Source organism: Falco peregrinus, chromosome 7 (assembly GCF_023634155.1).
Source record: "Falco peregrinus isolate bFalPer1 chromosome 7, bFalPer1.pri, whole genome shotgun sequence".
Taxonomy (NCBI): Eukaryota; Metazoa; Chordata; class Aves; order Falconiformes; family Falconidae; genus Falco; species Falco peregrinus.
Genome location: NC_073727.1, coordinates 48949647 through 48969757, shown reverse-complemented (window position 1 = coordinate 48969757; position 20111 = coordinate 48949647). Strand labels below are relative to the sequence as shown.

Here is a 20111-nt window from a genome sequence, read left to right as displayed (position 1 = left end):
TTCTATGAAGTTCTTCTCTGTGACGTTAGGGTGTCCTTTTATTAGCAGGAGACCTGACCTCCTATGTCTTTGAAGACTACTGTTTTTATTAGTTTGGGCCAGGATACTATCCAGTCTGTTGGTGTTCCATGTTGTTTTTCATAAGTCCTGTGTCCTTTGAGGTATCTGTACTATTTGCTTTATAATGTTAACATAAAGTTTGCAATCAACAAATAGAAAGCAAGAGACTTTCTCTCCGCCTTTCTGACATGGATTCCTTGTTTAACGTTCATGGACTGTTTTTGTTAGTTTGTTAACATAGTAAAAGTCTCATTTTAGGTAAAAGCAGCCTTTTGGCTGTGATAATGGAGCCTCTTCCATGCTAGAAAACGTTGCCCTTCAAGTTAAGCTACACATTAATTTGAGGCTGCAAAGATGATGATAATGAAATGCCTGGTAAATTATTGTGTGATTAAATTGCATAAGACTTACTTATGCAGCCCCACTGGTAATACAGTCAGTTCTATATAGTCAAAATCACCTTCACTTATTAAATTCCAGGCACCAGGACCCTATAGTTTATGAATAAAAAAAATAATCTGAGCAATTAATCCTGGTTCATGTTCCACATGTCTGATATCTGAACTGTTTTATCATAAAGAGAAAAAGGGTTATGCAGACCAATTTGATGCAGCTAATCAATCTTCAATGCGAGTGATAGAAAGAAAAGTTTGCTTAGGAGTGCCCCTTCTGCCTTCAGCTGGAAGTTAATGCCAGGCTGTGCTATTGGCTTTTACCAGTTGCTACTATGTCAGGAAGCCTTCAGTACTGGGTCTTGGTTAACCAGGCAGCGTGCTAGCCTTTCTGTTTGTCAAGGCAAATTTCTGCTCACCAGAGTAGGAGTTGTGGCCTTTTCACTGAAGTGGTTTGGGTAATTTTTCAATGCTTTGCTTTCAAACAGTTGCTTTGATAGAGCGATTGAGGCGTGGAGGCAGTTCCACTGTGATCTCAATGACCTCTCCCACTGGGTGACGGAAGCTGAAGTGCTGCTGGCAGATGCCCGTGGTCCGGATGGCAGCCTGGACTTGCAAACAGCTGGGCTGCATCAGCAGGTATGTGTGATTTGTGCAGAAAGCAAGCAAGCCCGAAAGCCTAGATTTTTCTTCCAAAGTTCTGGTTTTCTCTATAGATATATAGATCTGAAGTTAGGCTGTGCAAAATTACACTATAAAAAGTGGTAACTCTTAAAATTTCTTTTTCAGTTGCAGTTTAAACTGATTCTTGGGGAAGAGCTCAACTGCTTATAGTATGGGGTTTTGTAATGACTTTTAGTATGGATGGATCTGAGCTAACTTGATAATTCAAATATGGCATACTTTTTGTTGTTGTATAAGTTTTGTTACAGCATTAAAAATACATTAATCAGTTAAGAAGTTCAGTATGTTATTTCACTTACTTTCTACTCATCATAAGAAAAATGGACCCCAACAACAGTCAGTTATAACTTAGCAAAACATTTCTTGAAACTATTGACTTTGCATGATCTTGCCTTGTATAAGCAATCTAGAAAAAGAGAATATTCCAATTAGAGATGGCTTGGGTTTTATTGTTTTAGACTTCAGTTCTGGAATTTAATTCCCTTATGTCTTTCTACCTCATCATTATGAAAGAGCAGGCTTTTCTGTTTAGCTAAACTATTTTACTTCCTTTAAATAAGGAAAACATAACTAAGGATCAGATATTTATTTTTTCTTCCCTTTTGGGAGTAATGGTTATCCAAGAATTAGGTGTGTGTTGCAAAAGAAATGTAAGTTCTGCCTACAAAATACAGTTTTTATTTTATCTTTGTTGCTGTTGGGAGTTTTCTCCTAGGACATTTGCGTTCTCTTTCTTGAGATTTCCTGATCTAGCTGCAAATAATTTTTACTAACGACCTAAGGTTTTTGTAGTGGTTAAGGATATTTGAAGGTTTGATCCTGACATCTTCTGACTTTCTTTAGTTTCATGGATTTTCTGAGATGTCTGGGGACCACGGCAGCACAACCATAATAATCCTAGCTAAAATATTGTGAAGTTACAGAAATAATTAGGGGCATAGGTTATGAAAAGAACTGGTTAAAAAAAGTCATACAATCTGTCAGCACTACTAAAAGCTGCTGTACATTAAGAGGAAAGGAATCAAACATGAGTGTGGACTCTTAACACTGATGGTTTAAATGAAGCCTTGTGATCCTAAGTAGCATTCAGCAGCCTATTCTGTGTCATTATCTTTTTATGACACTCATTAGAAAATTGAACTAGATTCCACAACAGACTCCTAATAACTTAAACCAACGGCATCCAATTTTTAAGGAAGATGTCTTTAAGTGCCTGTTTCAGTAAAATAATAGCACCCAGGATTCATCCTGCATATTATGAGCCACAGATCAAAGTCACTGTAGGTCAGTAATAAAATTCCGTGTGGCTTTTATATTTCTGACAGGAACTTGAAGAGGGAGTCAGCAGCCATCAGACCAGTGTTTCAGCACTGAACAAAACTGGGGAAGGGATCATACAGAAACTGTCTGCTACAGACGGGAGTTTCCTACAGGAGAAGCTGGCGGGATTGAATAGACGCTGGAAAGCAATCACCGTGGAGGTTATGGATAGACAACAGAGGTAATAAAATTAATCAGAAATTTGGATGTCTGACCAGATCCGATGAGGAGAGTCTTACTTAGAAGACTCTGGGAGAGGTTCTGTTGCATGCTGTCATTAATCTGAATTTCCCTGACATTCAGACCTCTGTGTTTTGAACTGTCTTCTAGAACCAATTTCTCATAAATGCACCTGCAGCTGGCTGCTTACTGAGTCTGTGTTTGATACAACCCACCAAATGACAATCACAAAACTTCTTTTCTTATGGTTTCCCTTTGTTTTAAAAACAATTTCATTGCTATGCCAGACTTTTTTTAGGAAGGAATACTCAGCTACTTTCTCTGGCTGAAGCTGAACTGTAAGTACATTACCTTGATTTCTGTTTTTGCATTGTCCAAGACACATTAACTGAAACACTTGTGGTGTTCTTGAATTTCCACAATACTACAAAATAAGATGATTAGGTCTGTGTTTGCAGCCATTTAATCCATCTGACTAGATATTTTCTGAAAAAAATGAAAACCCATTTTGAAGTAGCATTGAATTTACTTTGGAAGATCAAAGTGTTCTGAGATAGATACGTGACTTTTCAGCATGTCTGGGAATATAAGGTCTCCCCTCTGTTCTTACTGCTAAAAAATCGTGTAAGAATCAATCCCTGGAAAAAAAGTGTTAATTCTGGAGGCTATTTATATGTTTTTAACATCTCCTGGCACATTTAGAAACATAGTAAGATTTCTTTTGGCTTAGTTTGAGAAGGTCTGTTAAAGCTTTGTGTGATATAGGGAATTTTCCCTTTGAGGGTTTAGAGACATTTCTAATACTTTTACAAACAGTGACCTTGTAGTGGCTTATAATGGTTGGGCCTGAAGGTGTTGTCGTTACTGTCAATTAGTTTTTGTCATTAGTTTAATGTTTTCTGCAGACTGTTAGAAGTCGATTTTATGACGTTGGAACAGAAATTTATCTATTTTAAGGAGGTAGTATTGAATGGCACCATACTTGCAAATTAATTATGAGGATAAATCCTTTGAATACCAAAATGACTCCTTTTAAAATGCGCCAACCACTGAAAAACATGTGACTCTTGCATCAGAAGTAACGTAGGACTGATGTGCTGTGTTCATTGCAGAAATCTATGTGAGTTTTTTGTTTTCCTTTCTAAGACTAAAAGGAGAGAATCAGCAGCTGATAGAGTACAGAAAGAAGCTTGATGAGCTGCGTTGCTGGTTGGAAAATACAGAAAATGCTCTGGACACAAGATATACCTTCGACCATGAAGAAAACCTGCAAGAATTACAGGCAAGACTGATTAGTGTGTGTAGTGTATACACATGTATGTCTTCTGCAAAGCATCAAGACATGACTTTTGTGGAGGGGAGTTGTCACATTGTAAATAGCCAAAGGAATATTATGGTTGTGTGGGACAGTTTTGTGAGATTACTTACACAGGAAAGATGCATCCCATAATGAATTCGGGTTGAGTTGATAACTATGTCACCTAGCCAGAAGTAGGTGGCTATGTATTGGAAAGTGAGAAATACATGTACTACTGATAAAATTTAGTAAGTGATATTTCACTGGAGGTGGTGTCCCCCAGTCAACTTTATAATTGTCAAAACTTTAGCAAAAAGCTGATAAGCTTAAAATGGTAAGTCAGTGCCATTGTCCCAGTTATTGGGCAGCTTTAACACTTTGTTACGTGTGTAAGATGTTATTTACCCTGGTTTTTAAATGATAAGGGTTTTGGTCATTTCAGTTAAGTTGGGTGCTTATGTATGTGTGTATTATTCCTGTTTATTCTGTGGCTGGCTTTGACATCAAAATATCTGTAGTTTGTAGGATGTGTGAAAGAGAATGTTTCTGGAATCCTAAAAGAATGGAAGGAATCGTCAATCCAACAAATCTGCTTACTCATTTTTTAAAAAAAATCAGTAATTTTTAGAAAACAAAAACCAACAACCTTTGTTAGACCAAATCAGGTGGAAAGGCTTGAACTTCCAACAAATGTGTATACATGATGTACAGTAGTTGCAGTTGTGTTTGCCTAATTGACTTGTCAGTTGAGTATTTGTAGTCTTGGCTATCATGAAAGTTTAACTTTTCTTGTCGTCTACCTTTAGTATAGATGCCTGAAGTAAAAGGTAGAACTAGAATAAGGCGGGAAAGAGCAGAATTTGCTAGAAAAATACTGTTAGAGAATTAAGTACCAATTTAGCCCTATGAAAACATGAACATGTTAAATTGTGGTTAAGTATATCAAGGAAAGGTGAGTTTGCAATAGAACAGGTACTGAGTAAGACTGCTGGGCTGTTCAGGAGGATGGAGAACTTCTCGTCTGCAAAGAAACTCAGAGCTTGCCTTGTTTTGTCTCATCAAAGAACAATGAGAAGGGAAAGGATGACGAGATAAGGAAGTATAGGGAAGATGAGCTATTATTAAAGGGAAGAGGGAATAACAGAAGCTAACTGATCAGCTAGGAATAAATACAGGCTGGGAATGGGAAGAATGTTTCTAAACAGAGCTTCTGGAGCAGCCTCCAATTAAAAAGGATGTAATGTGTTTTAAAAAGTAATGCTTTTAAGGTAGACCATTGAAAATTTAGGATGGGCTCTGTTTGGTACAATGCTTATTGTAGCAGGGTATTCTGTTCAGTGATCTCCCTTCCAGGCCTGTGTTCATGTCACTTTACTATGCATACCTCCGTAATACTGGAGTAACAGAGATTAGTGTAAATATTGGGATGGATAAATGCGATGTGTACTTGCTGTTGTAATTTTCTTTTAATTCTAGTACTTCAAAGACAGAATTTGTGATTCCTACTCCACAGTGCCTTGTGGTCTATAGGCAAATAATAGCACAGTTGATTTAAAGTCAGTGGGAATCCAAGCATAAGTTTTTTTCTTTTCCCAGGATCTGACCTGTACTTCATTATTTAAAGAGAAAGAAGGCTGTGGGAGGTTGATCAAAATGAAGTTGTAAGGTTATGTTTAGTTTTTTAAATACCTTTAGAGTACACTTCCTTAAGAATAAAGTACTTTGTAGTGATTGACTGTGTACTTGTATAATGCAAATAATTTTTTTTTTTTTTAAACGAATGCAGGCAACAGTTTTGATTCTTTGAATGTTGCCTTTTGGATACAAATGACACATCCAGAGTTGATCAAACAGAAGCATCTTGTGAGATGAGAATCAGTGTGCATGATGTGAGGCGGTATAGGTATCTTGGCTATTTGCAGTTTTGTGTTTTTTTCCAGTTAGCAACAAATGTTGATATTTGAATAAATGTTTTAATCAGTTCTTGACAGAGCATAGAAACCAAAATAGAAGGTTTTCTGTTACACATTTCCAGGAAAGTTTTCTAAATATTGGAGTTAAAGGAAAGCTTCTCCTCGCCCTCCTCTTTACTTGCTTAAGCATGTATGCATTTTGCTTCTGCCTGAAACTCTTCTGCCCCTTTTAGGTCTTAAGCGAAGAGATGGAAGTACAGGGAGACAAACTGGAATGGCTGAACAGAACTGAACCTGAAGTGCTTTTGGATAAAAATGTTGATCTTCAGGAAAAAGACAAACTTTCTGATTGCCTGCGGTCCCTCAATGTGAGGTGGAACAAGGTGTGCGTTTCTTCAGCATTGGGTACCTGAAGTTGAAAATACAGCGGTGTACTTGGAATGGTTGTTTTCCTTTCCATGTACCTGTGACTTATATAAAATCTCTTGGAAGCCATGCAGGCATGGGCAGGAAACGTGCCCCAGTCCACGTCTACATTAAAACACTGGTGGACATTTTTTTTTTAATTTTATTTTTGTTTGTATTGGCTTTCTTTTAAACAGCTGGGACAAAAATATTTCACTTGAGGGCAACGGTAATGTATTAATTTGAAATTGAGAGAGTCACAATAAATCTTTGCTGTATAGGAAAGTTGAATATTTGCAGCAGTTAAGAGGAAATCAAATGAAACTGTGGTAGGGTTTAGTGAGAAAATCTTGCCAAGTGTGTCTGGGATTCTTTTTGAGTATAACTGCTGTAAATTAGAAATTCAACTGTTCATTCTCAATGGCAAGTGTGTGAGAAGAAAAGAACTTTCTGGCTGGAATAAAACCAGGTTTTTTTCAAGCAAAGCCTGGAGGCCTAAGTGAAAAAGGAATATAATTGTTTGGGACTATGTTATAGATCAGGGAGGTAAGAGTTCATTGGGAAAGGGGCTTTTGATAGTTCAGGGAAAGAAATAAAGATGTGTTTTTACTTACTCAGCCCTGAAAATGGGGATTACCCCTCCCTCACTTTGTGTATTACATTTCCATTGCTGCCTTTTAAAAACTTAAAAAAGGAAAGTGGGCAAACTTGCCTTTACTACGATGGAGTTTAATGGTAATATTCTTTCTTTTTAAATTATCTCTGTTGCTCCACTTCCCTGTCACTGACCACATATCAAGCTTTGTATCATCTTTCCTTCAAAGTGTACTCAAATAATGAGTCATAATTTTGATGCTTAGGTAGTAAAAAATCGTGTAAACAACCTGTCTACAACAGTTCATTTATTTCTTTCCAAGACTGAGGTAAGACACTGGAATGGATTGAAATAATACTCTGAATACCTTTTGGCATAATTTTTATTGTTTTTAAATGCTACCTTATTGAAATATATGATATACCAATATTGATGATATACAAATATGATGATACCAATATTGAAATATATCGGAGGTGTGCTGTTGGAGCAAGTATTGTATAGAATATTTTGTCTTCCAATAAGTGATGACTTTTCTGCTGTTAATATAGGTACTCTTACTGTTTTTATTCCTCTCTGTTGGCTGTAGGTGTTCAGAGAAGTGCCTGACAGAGTGAGAGAATTAGAGGCATTTGTTGGGCCGTCTCATCTTGTTACACAGGCAAAGCCTTCTGGTGAGTGATCAAACCTACTGTTGTGCTTAATTGTATTGAGTTTAGTCCTTTTGGTAGTCAAAAATAATCCGAAAAGGAAAACCTTCCCTATGAACTTAGACAATGGAAATGAGGAAACATTGTCTACTGCTGTACTTGGGGCTAACTTCATGTCACTGTGGGAGAGGAAGGGAGCGTTTGGTTAGGGAAAAAGTCACTCTACAGTTCAAGGTTGGGAGAGCCCTTTGGTGTTCCCCTAAGAGTTCTGAAATGGGGGACTGTTTTAGTAAAACTTTACCCTCTTCATCAGGAGCCAATGTACTATACAGAATAAAAACCAAAACAGCTATGTTTGTGACAGCCTGGATTCCTATGGATTTGTGCCTTGTGGTCATGCCTTTTAGTAATTAAGATCCACTAGAAGCTTCCTCTACAGCTAATTATGTGTGAAGTATTCTCCTGCATGCAGACTCTCTGCAGTCCTATAAATAAAGGCCATTCTGCATCTTTCAGCTCAGAAGGGATGCAGACAGGTCTTTCTTATCTGCTAGACACTTACCTTCCTGAATCTTATAGGGGAAGCTGTCTAAATATGATATGGTCTTGTATTGGACCCTGAAACTGGCTGTCTTTTCAATTTGTTGGAGGCAGATCAGCATATACAGACTGTAAACAAGATGCCTAAGTCTGTTAGAAAACTAAATAAAAAAGACATCCCTTGCCTGAAAAGAATTTGAAGCTTAACTTCAGTAAATTAACTCCATTTTTTTTTTAATTTAGCAGCAATAAACAAAATTTAAGGAGGAAAACCAACTTCTGTTTAAGCCTTTCAAAACCTTAATTCAGCTTGTTTTCTTTTCCTACAGGGTGTTTAATTAAAGCTCCTGTATTTCATTGCTTGAAGCAAGTGTGTAGTATTCATGCTGCAACTTGATTTAACTTGATTTTAGCTTGTTTTCATGGAACTAGAGCACAACCAAACATAGCTCCTGGAGCAAATCCTTACTGTTCAGCTCATTCCTCACTTCTTTGCAGTGTCAGGTTTGAAAAGATAGAAAGGATGGAGCTAAACTGGTGGGCATCTCCCTTAAGGCAGTCGTGTGTTGCGAAGTCCATGAAGCATCTATTGCCGTAGCTCAACCTGCTTGTGCTTAAGTGAATTTCAAGCCAGTGTGGGAAAAACCTTTCTGCCACATAATACAAAAGTGAGGAATACAACTTTAGACATTTATCTTAAATGAAAGGATTGTTTGTTATGGTTAGTAAGGGTCAATTCTCTTCTCTGTCAGTGTTTAGCCTCACTCCATTATATTTAATGTCATTTTGCCTTTGCAAGTTTTCTTCTTGTTTGTTTTGTATTTAGGCTGAATCATTTGGGTGAGTCTTTGGAATACAATTAAATAATTAATCACCTTAAAAAAAAAAAAAGGCAAAAGAAATGCCAGCTTAGTTAGTTTCTAGGGGTTAAAGTGTCTCAAATACAAATTTTGCTGTGCTTGCTCTGTAGATGCTGTTGCATATTTAAAGGAATTACTAACCTCCCCTCTAATTCCCACAGTTGCACATGTGGGCATGACTTTTTTTTGTCTTAACAAAAACCCCAAACTCTCTTTCAGGTGTCCAAAAGGTGGTGCTAGTATCTTCCTCATTGGAAATTCCTGTTCAGACTCAGCAGGCTTTAGAACTTTCTGCACCTGCTGATCTGGATAAAACTACAACAGAGCTGGGTGACTGGTTGGTATTGATTGACCAGATGCTCAAGTCAAACATAGTCACCGTGGGAAATGCAGAAGAGATCAATCGGACTATCGCACGAATGAAAGTATGTGTTTTTTTGAAAGCCAGTGGATTGGAAAATTGGCTCATGCTTTAATAGCTTGTGCAGTCAGTAAAGAAATTACATGTGTTTTTTAAAAAAAAGAAAAAGAAAAAGAAACTGAATATAAACTTGAAAATTACACTTTAAGTGCTGTCATTATTACACTCCTCACCCCTTTACTATTTCCTGTTAATTCCAGTGTCCCTGTGTGAGCTAGGCACTGCAGTTTGTTTTAAACAAAGCATATAGAGAATGCCTTCTGAAAATGACATCTTTTGGGGAACATATAGATAGATTATGTTGCAGACTTTGGAGTAGCTTCATGTTTGCTTGGAGGGTGACCTTTATGATGCACTCTTTAGTGGTTTCTAATGAATTTTTTTGTGTTGTAGTTAGACTACACTGATTTCCAGAGACATGCTAAAATGATTGAAAGTTGTAACATTGATGTAAATGTTTCTGTTGATAGCTCAGGCTGTATTGAGCAATGACTAAAGGTGGTATTTGTGAGATGTATGCTGCCATTAAGGTTCATGTTATGTGACTTGATATCAATGAACATGAGTAACTGTAGAGCAAAAGCTGCAGGCTAAACAAGTGTGTCTACCATAATCTGGAATTTGAGAGAGTAATGTGATGTACAGTAACTTTGGAAACACTTTCTTTTAACTGTACAATACTTGTAATATGGGCTTCTGGTATATTACCATAGTGAAACAACTACATTTTTTATACAATATATGGTCAGATTGTTCTTCCCTGTTCTTTTTTCTTCTCTCACAGCCTCTCCCCACCCCTATATATAAGTGATCAGAGCTTGGTAAGAGAAAAATAAGTTTTGAGAGAGTGAAAAACAGATATGGGAAAATATTGTACAATGACTGTAGTAACTGTGTAGTTTGTACAGGTTAATCTCTGGATTTTCAGTAACTTTAATTCAGAATATTTTTGCTTTTAAAGCAGTACTGTAATAATGTGACAGTTCAAGGGTTACAATAACGATGGGAACAGCCATCTACTTGTGGTGACACATATATGTTTTATCTAAAAATATTACACATGATGTTAACTAAATGATTTTTGGACTTAAAAATGATACTCTAATTCTCAACAGATAACAAAGGCAGATTTGGACCAGCGACATCCTCAGCTTGATTCTGTTTTTACATTGGCTCAGAATTTGAAAAATAAAACTTCCAGTTCAGACATAAGGACAGTGATCACAGAAAAATGTAAGTTTCTGCAGTCTGTGTTTGCAAATGCTACGCTCCCATGGCAGTAAAAAATCTTCGTATCTTTTTCTTAAAGTCTTGATTTTGAGCCTAGCTGAAGTTGCCTTCCTTGAAACTGAAAATTTAGCAGTTAAGTGGCTTTCAGTCTAACAGTCTAATGAAAATTCCTGGGACAAGAACTGTCACTTGTTTTCTTGACTGCCCATATTTTCAAGTATAAAGGTAGATGGTTTTGTTGGGATTTCAAAATATCTTTTGAAGAATTTGAGTTACATAATTTGAGTTACATGGTGGCTACAGACCCAGGGATGAGAATTTCTTATTTATTGATAAAAAGGAACATACTCTTTATCCAATATAATAACATGTTTTTTTTAATAAAACCCCATTATTATTTTCTGTTGAGTTACTGAAGCTTTCTTCGAAGTTCTATGACTTACGTGATGCCTAAAAAATAATCTGAAAGTTGCCTGTGGGTTGAAATTGGTGAATCTGTATTTCAGAGTGTTGAGTTTGTCCACCAGTAATACAGTAACTCTGACAAGTGCACTTGCTGCCACAGACCTGAGAGCTTTGTGAATCTAAACAATATTGTTGAATTTATTAAAGTTAAGAGATCTTTTCAAGCAGATCAAGCATAATGGCTTTATATAATTGTAAAACATTTTTTAAAAAAACAAGATTGCAAAGGGTAAAGTTCATTTAAGTGATTATAGCTCAAGCACAATCTTCGGCATTTTTACTTCATGGAAGATTGAAGTGACCTAAATATAAAGTGTGTTAGTTTTCTAATAAAATTGAATGCTTACTGGTAATATATATATATATATATATATATGATCTGTTACATACTGCCTACCTGTTGCTGCTTGGAATACATATTTACTCAAGAAATCCAGCTTAGTATTTTTGTTTGGCTTGCTTTTTTTTTTTACACTTGCTTTTTTACTCTTTAGTTCTAGTTATATAATGTGTTCCTAATAACTGTCATGACAGGTAATAGGGAAACCTGGTCCTAATTCTGTAAACTGTCAAGTAATGTGCTTTTTTTTATGGTCTGCAAGCATTAAGGAAAAGGTATGATGCTATTAATTTATTTCCCAAGGCAGACTTACTGCTTTCCCTGACACATTGTTTTTTGTCCTAGGCTCTGGTCATGTCTTTTTCACCCTTTGTTTATTAAAGGTTAAAGCCTGTTTATTGATCATCTAATGTAACTCTAGTCATTGAGAGAGGAACAGTATACTTGAAGGAAATGCAGTGTGATCAATAACTTCTCTGTTCTGCTGTGTAATCTACATAAGCCTATAGAAACCCCTGGTGGAATGAAAGTGCCAAAGTAGTTTGTTACTGGAGTGTTTCTACGTTGGCCAAATTTGTAGTGCAGGTGCCAGTAGACTGTCTTCAAACACATAGTGGTCTGGAAAGCTTAGGTCACTTTGTATAAACTATCCAGATCTAAACAGTATTTATTTATTTATTCATTATTTATACTGGTTTATGTTGCAGATGCATAAAGATGACTTGCTGGTATAGCAATCACCCTAAAATTGTGCTCCTTGGAGCCCTGCTGCTGGCATATCTCTTCAGTGCAGCTGTGCCTCCCACATGTGTACTTAAAATGTAAAATAATGCCTTTGAAATATTCCAGAAGTAAAAATTGTCACCTGTATACTGATCCACTTAAGAGATAGCCAAACACTTGCATTTTTCATTTGCTTGTGTGAATGTGTAAACTACATGAGGAACTAAAATACTGAATATGGGAACTACTTTATTTGGGAATGAATTACGTTATTGCTTCGTGTTCTAAGAATTAAGTGGTAGTTATGGCTACTTGTTTGTTTCCCTTGGGTTTTTCATATTCTGTATTGTCCTCCATAGTGGAGAAGGTGAAGAACCAGTGGGACAACACCCAGCATGGTGTGGAGGTGCGACAGCAGCAGCTGAAGTACATGCTGACAGACAGCATGCAGTGGGATGAGCAGAGGCAAGAAATGGAGCGCCTCATGGAGCAGTGTGAGATCCGTCTGCATATGCTCCTGCAGGCCCCAAAAGAGATGCTCGCCAAACAGATTTCAGACAACAAAGTAAGACAATCTACAATTTTTTTTTTCTGTACCTGATTCCTCAGTCTATGTAATGCTACTGGATTCAACTGATGTGCAATATACAATTTAGTTGTAGGACTTACTTGGCAATTCCGTCTCTTTTTGGGCATGATATATTCTAAATTGTCTCTGTTTTTTAATATATCAGACTTGCTAAGAATCACTTTCTGAGAGGGAAACAGGGGGCATGTGTGCGTGTGTGTCCTTTTTAAGTGTAGTTGAATTGAGTACAGTGCAGCATCAAATAAATGGTACACAAAAAGCTCGAACCTCAGGTGAAGAAAAGTTTAATCATACAGCCACAGAATGTAGCATGTATTACTTCATAGGAACCTATTAACAGTATTTTAGTAAATCTAGAAATGGAACAAGTTGTTTTAAAATTATCCTGAATTTGACTTCTGATGGGTGCTAGGTGTATTGAAGACTTCCCCATGCCCCCCCCCCCCCCCCCCCGAATTCCATGCAGTCTTCACTGCTTTTCATATTGCAGCAAACCTGCTGTGATAAATAAGTAAGGCTGATGTCCTTTGTCTTGGTGGCTGTCAGAAAAAGGGCAGGTTGTAGATGGCACAGGATGAGAACTAAAGAGGCAAATCAGCAATGAGGGGCTCTTATCAGTATCGTATTTAGAACAAGACTATACTAGAGTTTAAAAAAAAAAGTGTGTTTGTGTATATATATACACATATATTCATGAAGGGACAATGTAGGGGTGCAGCTGGGTATGGAAAGAAGCAAGGAGTGTGACTGTAAGAATTCCTTACTGATCCATAGCTATTTTAGTACAGTTTTGAGCTTTTCATTGTCTTTCTCTACATGAGCAGGGGAAAAAGGAGGGCTTTATAATATGTTAAAATGCATAATATTAAGCATAGTCTGATTTTTATTCTGATATCTCACTCTGGATTTACTTTTTAGTTGTTAGTACAGGATTTACATAGAGGTGACATCACGGTAGCTGCATTCAATGATCTTTCTAATAAACTTCTTCGAGAGTATCGTGATGATGATACAAGGAGGGTGAAGGAAACTACTGACCAAATGAACACTTGTTGGGTTAATCTGAACCAAAGGTAATTAAAAGGTTTCACTCTATATGTAAACTGTTTCTGTCTTAAACTTGTATCCTATGTATACATGTGAACTGAAGTCTCTGCTTTACTACAGTGTTCAGGGCTACTGTGCGTAATAAGTAAATTACAGTGAAGCTGTTTTGAGTTTTGATGATTGAAATTCCCACAGTTCATGGGAGGCTTCTGTATGACTTTCTGTTTATGTGGCATTTTGTTAAAGGGGAAAAAAAAAAAGTACTTATGTTTGGTCTTCAGTTTGCCTGTGGCTGTTATTCTCTAAGCATCTTTGAACAGTTCCTCTCTTGTTCCTTAACGCTGGTATGCTTTACGTATTTTTGTAGTTTGTTGCTCTGTCTCCTTTTCATAAGGCTGTAAGTATTCGGCTTGGTCTTCCAGTGCATTAATTCATTATGGTCTTTCATCTAATGGAAGCTTTCCCTCAATGGGGCTGTGCTTTGGGTTCTGGAGTGTGATGCTTCTAGCACTCCCATCTAGAAGATACTTGAGTTATAGGAACAAAGACTTGAAGCTTAGTTCTTTCTTGTCATCCTCTATAAGACCTATTTGAAAATCTTAATGAAAATATGGTATTTCCCTATGCATAATATTTTTTTTCCCTGCAAGGTAGTCTAATCTATGCAGAAATACTTTTTAGTATTTGATAGACCATTAAAATTTACAGTAGTGTCTGACTCAGTGCCAGCAGCTTAAATGGTGTGTTTGGTGGTTAGAGGGGCAGAAGAGAAAATTGATCCTGTGTATTTGGGAGTGGGGGAGATGACAAGCAACCGAAGTCTGTATGTGTGTGTGCATATATGTGCACGTAAAGGGCAACTGCTTTTGTAATGAGATGTCAGTGAAGGAAATAAAAATCCTAGGTAATAAAGCCTCTGAAGCTGATGTTATGTCCTAGGGAGTGAGAGGAGGAGAACTTCAAAGAATCAGAGAATGGTTTGGGTTGGAAGGCACCTTTGAAAACCACCTGGTTCCACCCTCCCTGTCATGGGCTGGAACACTCTTACATTAGCCCCATCCAACTTCGCTTTGAGCACTTCCAGGAATGGGGTGACTGCAACTTCTCTGGACAGTCTGTTCCAGTGCCTCATTACCCTCACAGTAAAGAATTTCTTCCCTTTATCTAATCTAAATCTACCCTCTTTCAGATTAAAACTGTTACTCCCCATCCTATCAGTCTCCCTCTAGTCTTTCTGTAGGCCCCTTTTAGCTGCTGGCAGGCTGCTTAAAGGTCTCCCCGGAGCCTTCTCTTCTCCAGGCAGAACAACCCCAACTCTCCCAGCCTGTCTTCATAGCAGAGGTGCCCCAGCCCTCTGATCATCTTTGTGTCCCTCCTCTGGACTCGCTCCAACAGGTCCATGTGCTTCTTACGCTGGGGTCCCCAGAGCTGAATGCAGTACTGCAGGTGGGGTCTCACGAGGGCAGAGGAGGAGAATCGCCTCCCTCAACCTACTCATGTAGCCCAAGGTATGGTTGGCTTTCTGGGCTGCAAGTGCATGCTGCTGGGTCATGTTGAACTTTTCATCCACTGACATCCCCAAGTCATCTTCCTCAGTGCTGCTTTCAAGAAGTAGGTAATGAAGGAAGCGGAGTAGGATGTCTTCTTATCCCTCTTTGGAGGAAAATGGTACTTCTGTCATTTTGTGCTTTTGATGCAGCAGCGTTTCTTGGTGATGTCCATTGAGAGATGAGTTACACCATAGGCAAAATTTTGTACGGTTCGTTCCATGTGATCATTTGAGAGAGAATAAAAATTTGGTAATCTTTAAATGTTTTGAGACAAAGGATTTTTCAAGTAGGTAAACCATTTCATAATTATTCTATGTGATATGAACAACTTCTTTTCATGGTTCAGAAAACTTCCAGTAGACTGTGGGAAAGGCTTTGGTGTATGACAGAACTTCCTTGGCTTATTGCTTTTTCTGAACTAGGTCATAGTGATGAGGTTATCTCCTAAAATGGCCCTTCCTGACCATTCATTTGCATTAAGTTTAGGAACTGCAGCATTTTCACCATCAGATCGTACTTTCTTTCCTCAAACCAAACTAATAATTTTTCCAAAAAATACCACTAACTTCATCTGAATGTCATCATGACATCTGGCAATGAAGATGCAGTTAGAGGGTGAGGGGAAACAGCTCCCTGTTGGATTGGTAGTAGCAGTAGACTATAGCTCTGTAGTAGGCTCATTCACATTCAAACTCTGCGGTGTTTTGGCTAGAACCGGCATAAAATTGCCCAGCACTCAGAGCAGGTGACCAGAAAGAAGAGCTCCTGCCTGGAAGCCTCTAATTGTTTTTGAATCTGCTTGAAGTCTGGAATAATAAGCAATTGCGTTGTGTTGTGTATAACTGAAACTCCTTGATTATCATTGAGGCGACTGTTTTTGCAGCGTGCAGCCTTAGGAAGATGACTCTCTGCTTTTGTTTTTTTAACTAGGGACAGAATGTAAAGGAGAACTCTGAGCCAGTGGGTAGGCAGAGTGTGGAGCTGCTCAACACAACCCCATGGAGCAGCAGAGCAGAATTAAAAGGGGAGAATGTGCAGTGAAAACACCTTTTCAAGGGAGTGAGGGTTTTTATACTTGCTTTAAATGCAATAACTAGAAATAGTTGTGAGTTTTGAGTGACTAGGCTTGCTTCATGTGGCAGATCTCAGGACATGCAGCGGTTGTACGTGGAGCACACACGTGGCCCTATGGCTTCTATAAGTGCAGATCTGTACTTAGAGCATAATGCTTTAAAATACCAGTTTGTTCCCGTGCTTGGAGGTTGTGCAAGGGGACCTTAGTAATATCACCTGGGAGATTGAGTCCTGACTAGCACAAGGACATTAACAGGAAGACTGTAGCCGTGGCATGTAAAGTTGAAGGAGCTTATTTTAAAACTCTTGGCATTAAGAGATTGAAACTCCCCAGCTTGACATTGTCAACTGCATACTTTGCCCACTGGCTATTTATGTTCTATTTTTATACTTTAGGGTGAAAGTGTAGTAATTCTGTGTGGTTTTTGGTGCCTCAGTAATGGATTATAGTTGTCTGTACTGTCTTGGTGTTATTTTCTGACTTTGTTTTGATCACATTTGTATGCATTACACATTTTTTAGTTTAAATCTGAAAAAATAATTGGGTGGAACAGGAACATGAAACAGTATCATGAAGACTTATTAGAGTTACTATTTTCTTTTTCTGATGTGCCTTTGCTAATAGAATCTGCTTAGACCTACTCCGCTTTCACTGTGTTAAGTGAAGTTAGCTGGATTTGTAAAGGATTCTCTAGGTTCTCCTTGTATTTAATTCTTCCATCCTAGAAGGGCCCTCTGTCTCTTGAGGCTGTTTTAATTGTAGTAGAATACTTTGAAAATCTGAGTTGTCTTTTTATAGGATGGGATACTTATTAATCAGCAATATGGAATTCTCCATCGCTTTCTATTTTCATTTCCTTTCAGTAAAGGCCACAAATGTGAAGTATTTGTTCTGTAAAAGTGTTGCTTGCTACTGCTATACGGGTCCTCTTTAAAAGCATCCGTGTAATCTCAGAACATTAGTTGTAAATCTGTTAATTTATGCTACTGGAATACATATTTAGTAAAAGGATTGAATTTCAGCTTAAATTCAAATATCTTGACAGCAGTGGGACTGTAATAGGATTTCATTCTTTACTTTCAATGAAGCAGAAAGTTTGAGAAATTAAAACTTTAGGCTGAAGGCAACATTTTTCAATGAATGTTATTAGCTACAAAGTTCAAGTTGCCTCAATTCCCATCTAGTACATCAGTACTTAGACTTAGAGATCTAGGTCACTTAGTGTTTCATCCTTTGGGGCTTTTCTTTTTCTTTGGAGGTCACCTTTATTACCAGTGTGTTCTTCCTGTTGTCACTCCTGTTCTTCCACCTTTGGCCTTAACCCCCTGCTAGGGAAGAAGATCCCCGCAGAGGGAAGGGGCTTTGAAGTCAGAGCTCGTAACTGCTTTTATTTTGCATTTTTCTTGCCGTTCCTTGGTGTGCTCTAATTCTTGAGCTGGTGCTTGTTATCTTCTCTAGGCAATATCTATCAAACCATTTGTAATCCCTGTCATGCTATTTATTATTTTTTCTTGAGTGGGTGAAGTGTTCCAGAGCTTCAAGTGAGAAGAAAGAATGAAGGCTTCCTGCCCTGCTAGTTATTTACCACTAGCCAAACCTCAGACAAGCATGAAGTCAGAAATAATTCATACGGTCTTATTTTGGATAAACAATTATTAACAAGTGACATAAGACCTAAGCTCTTGAAGTGGAGGTCACAACACTATCTTTTTGCAAGTAGTCTTTATAAAATTCAGTTGGTTATGCTAATACTTAGGAAAGTAATTCTGGTAGATTTGGGGTTGCATGAGATTTTTCTTGCTGCCCTTGAAGGAAAACAGCTTTTTCTTGCATCTGTCTTCTCTGATGTGATAGTAAACCAGAATGCCTGCTTTGAAACATCATCGTTAACGGTACTGAAGAACTGCAACCTCTTTTTCAAAAAGAATATTTTAACTACTTTTGAAATTTATGATTCTAATCTAAATTCCCTAATATTGCTGAGTAGTGCTGTTGCCACTGGCAAGGAGGAAAGAAAGCCTAAGCCGAACAGGAGGAGGTAGAAGACACAGAAATTTGGGCCTGTCTGGAGAAACTTGTTCAATTCATGTGAAAATATCAAATGCTTCATAATTTCAAATACTTGAAATTAAATATCACTTTACACCTGAAGTCTTCCAATATCATTAATGCTTGATGTGACAATAAAATTGAACTTCCTACTTATTTAGCAGCAGCATTCTGGACAGTAGCTCTGTTACGGATTTCTATACAGTGTACTAGTGTGGGACAGCTTGTTTCTTTCTTTTATCCTGATTTTGGGAAAAAGAATACTGGAGAATAACATCTTCAAATGGATGAAATTTAGCTTGTTGTGCTCTATTTAACATTGTTAATCAGAGCTTTTAAAATCGTTGACTATAACAATTTCCCATCTAAGTTTCATTGTAATGACAAGGCAGTAGTTCTATTATGCAGAATTATAATGTGATCTTCTTTTTTTTCCTAGGAAATATTTTGAAGTTGCTTACCAACAATATAATCTAAAAGTTTTAAATGAGTTCCTTACATTTTTAAAAATCTTCTTACAAACAAAAAAATTTGTGTTTGTACCAACTAGAGATCTTTTGGATTGATTGGAAAATTTGAGCTATATTCTTCTGGTCTTTTCTTTTTTCCTTCTTTTTTTTTTAATTTAAGCATGTTGAGCATGGCTTGACTGTTATGATGGCAGTGTATTATTCTGTTTGTCTGAGTGACAATGTCAAAAGTCTTGTTTTTTAGCTGAGAGAACTACATATTTGACTTTGCATCCCTCAAGACTTAACTCTTACAGATTAAGGGAAATGTTACTGCTCACTGTAAAAGAGAAAAAAATACCCCAAACTCTCAGTGCTTCTACTCTGTATGATTTTTGTCAATAAGAAGTACTCAAGCTTTTCGCTTATGGGAATAACACTTCTACCATTTGGGACAGCATAAGTCCATGATGGCAATACTCAAAAAGAAAAAAACAAGTTTTTAATTAAGAACTTAGTTTCTTCAACATGACTCTTTAGAAAGGGCTGTGACATATATAACCGGTTCAGAAGACCTGTTCTATAGATATAACCACCAGAGAAACAGTGATAAAAACAATGATAAACCAAGCTGTGACAGATATATAATTTCTTAGTAGGGATAACTTCCAGCTTTTCCTTTAGTAGTTTCATTATGATGTATGTAATGCTGTATGTTATGAGGGTATATTCTGACATTTGGCTTGTTTTCAGAGCTGTTGATAGGCAGAATTTCTTGGAGACTGAGCTGAAGACAGTACAGACCTCACACAAGGATCTGGAGAGCTTTCTCAAGTGGCTTCAAGAGGCAGAGACAACAGTTAATGTTCTAGCAGATGCATCCCAGCGTGAGAACACTGCTCAGGACAGTGCCTGCGTACGGGAACTCAGAAAGCAGATGCAGGTAAGAAACTAAATAATACTGCTGCAGTTCATGTTTTTTCTCAATGGCAAATATAAAAGAAGGTGATCTGCTAGAGTGAGGAAACCTGCAGCCTATTGGAAGGTGTTTCAAAAACAGTGTTTTAGAAGTCAGGTGTGTGAAGGAAGCAGATTTTTCTTCCTAAGGTTTGAACTACATATCTTGTGGACATCTGTGGCATTGAGGGCTCTTAAATGTCCTTGGAGGGTGACTGTATTCAGCAAGCATATTAAACCTTGGAGGGTGACTGTATTCAGGAAGTGTGTACTTTTTTAAACTCAGTCATATTGTGCGATTGTCCAGCCAACCAATGTAA

At 37.5% G+C, this 20111-nt stretch overlaps 1 protein-coding gene across 2 annotated transcripts in view; it reads left to right on the top strand.

Moving 5' to 3' along the window:
- Window positions 1–20111, top strand: part of UTRN (utrophin) — a 351512-nt gene that overhangs the window by 111922 nt on the left and 219479 nt on the right. Inside the window, exons 42-51 of one of the 2 annotated variants that reach the window (XM_013304556.3) lie at window positions 941–1091; window positions 2462–2637; window positions 3783–3918; window positions 6080–6229; window positions 7436–7520; window positions 9116–9321; window positions 10433–10550; window positions 12435–12640; window positions 13583–13737; window positions 19588–19777. In XM_013304556.3, the coding sequence (XP_013160010.2) occupies window positions 941–1091; window positions 2462–2637; window positions 3783–3918; window positions 6080–6229; window positions 7436–7520; window positions 9116–9321; window positions 10433–10550; window positions 12435–12640; window positions 13583–13737; window positions 19588–19777 (1573 nt within the window). Of the gene's footprint in view, window positions 1–940; window positions 1092–2461; window positions 2638–3782; window positions 3919–6079; window positions 6230–7435; window positions 7521–9115; window positions 9322–10432; window positions 10551–12434; window positions 12641–13582; window positions 13738–19587; window positions 19778–20111 lie in introns of those variants that run through there. The other variant, XM_027796967.2, reaches the window with a different exon arrangement.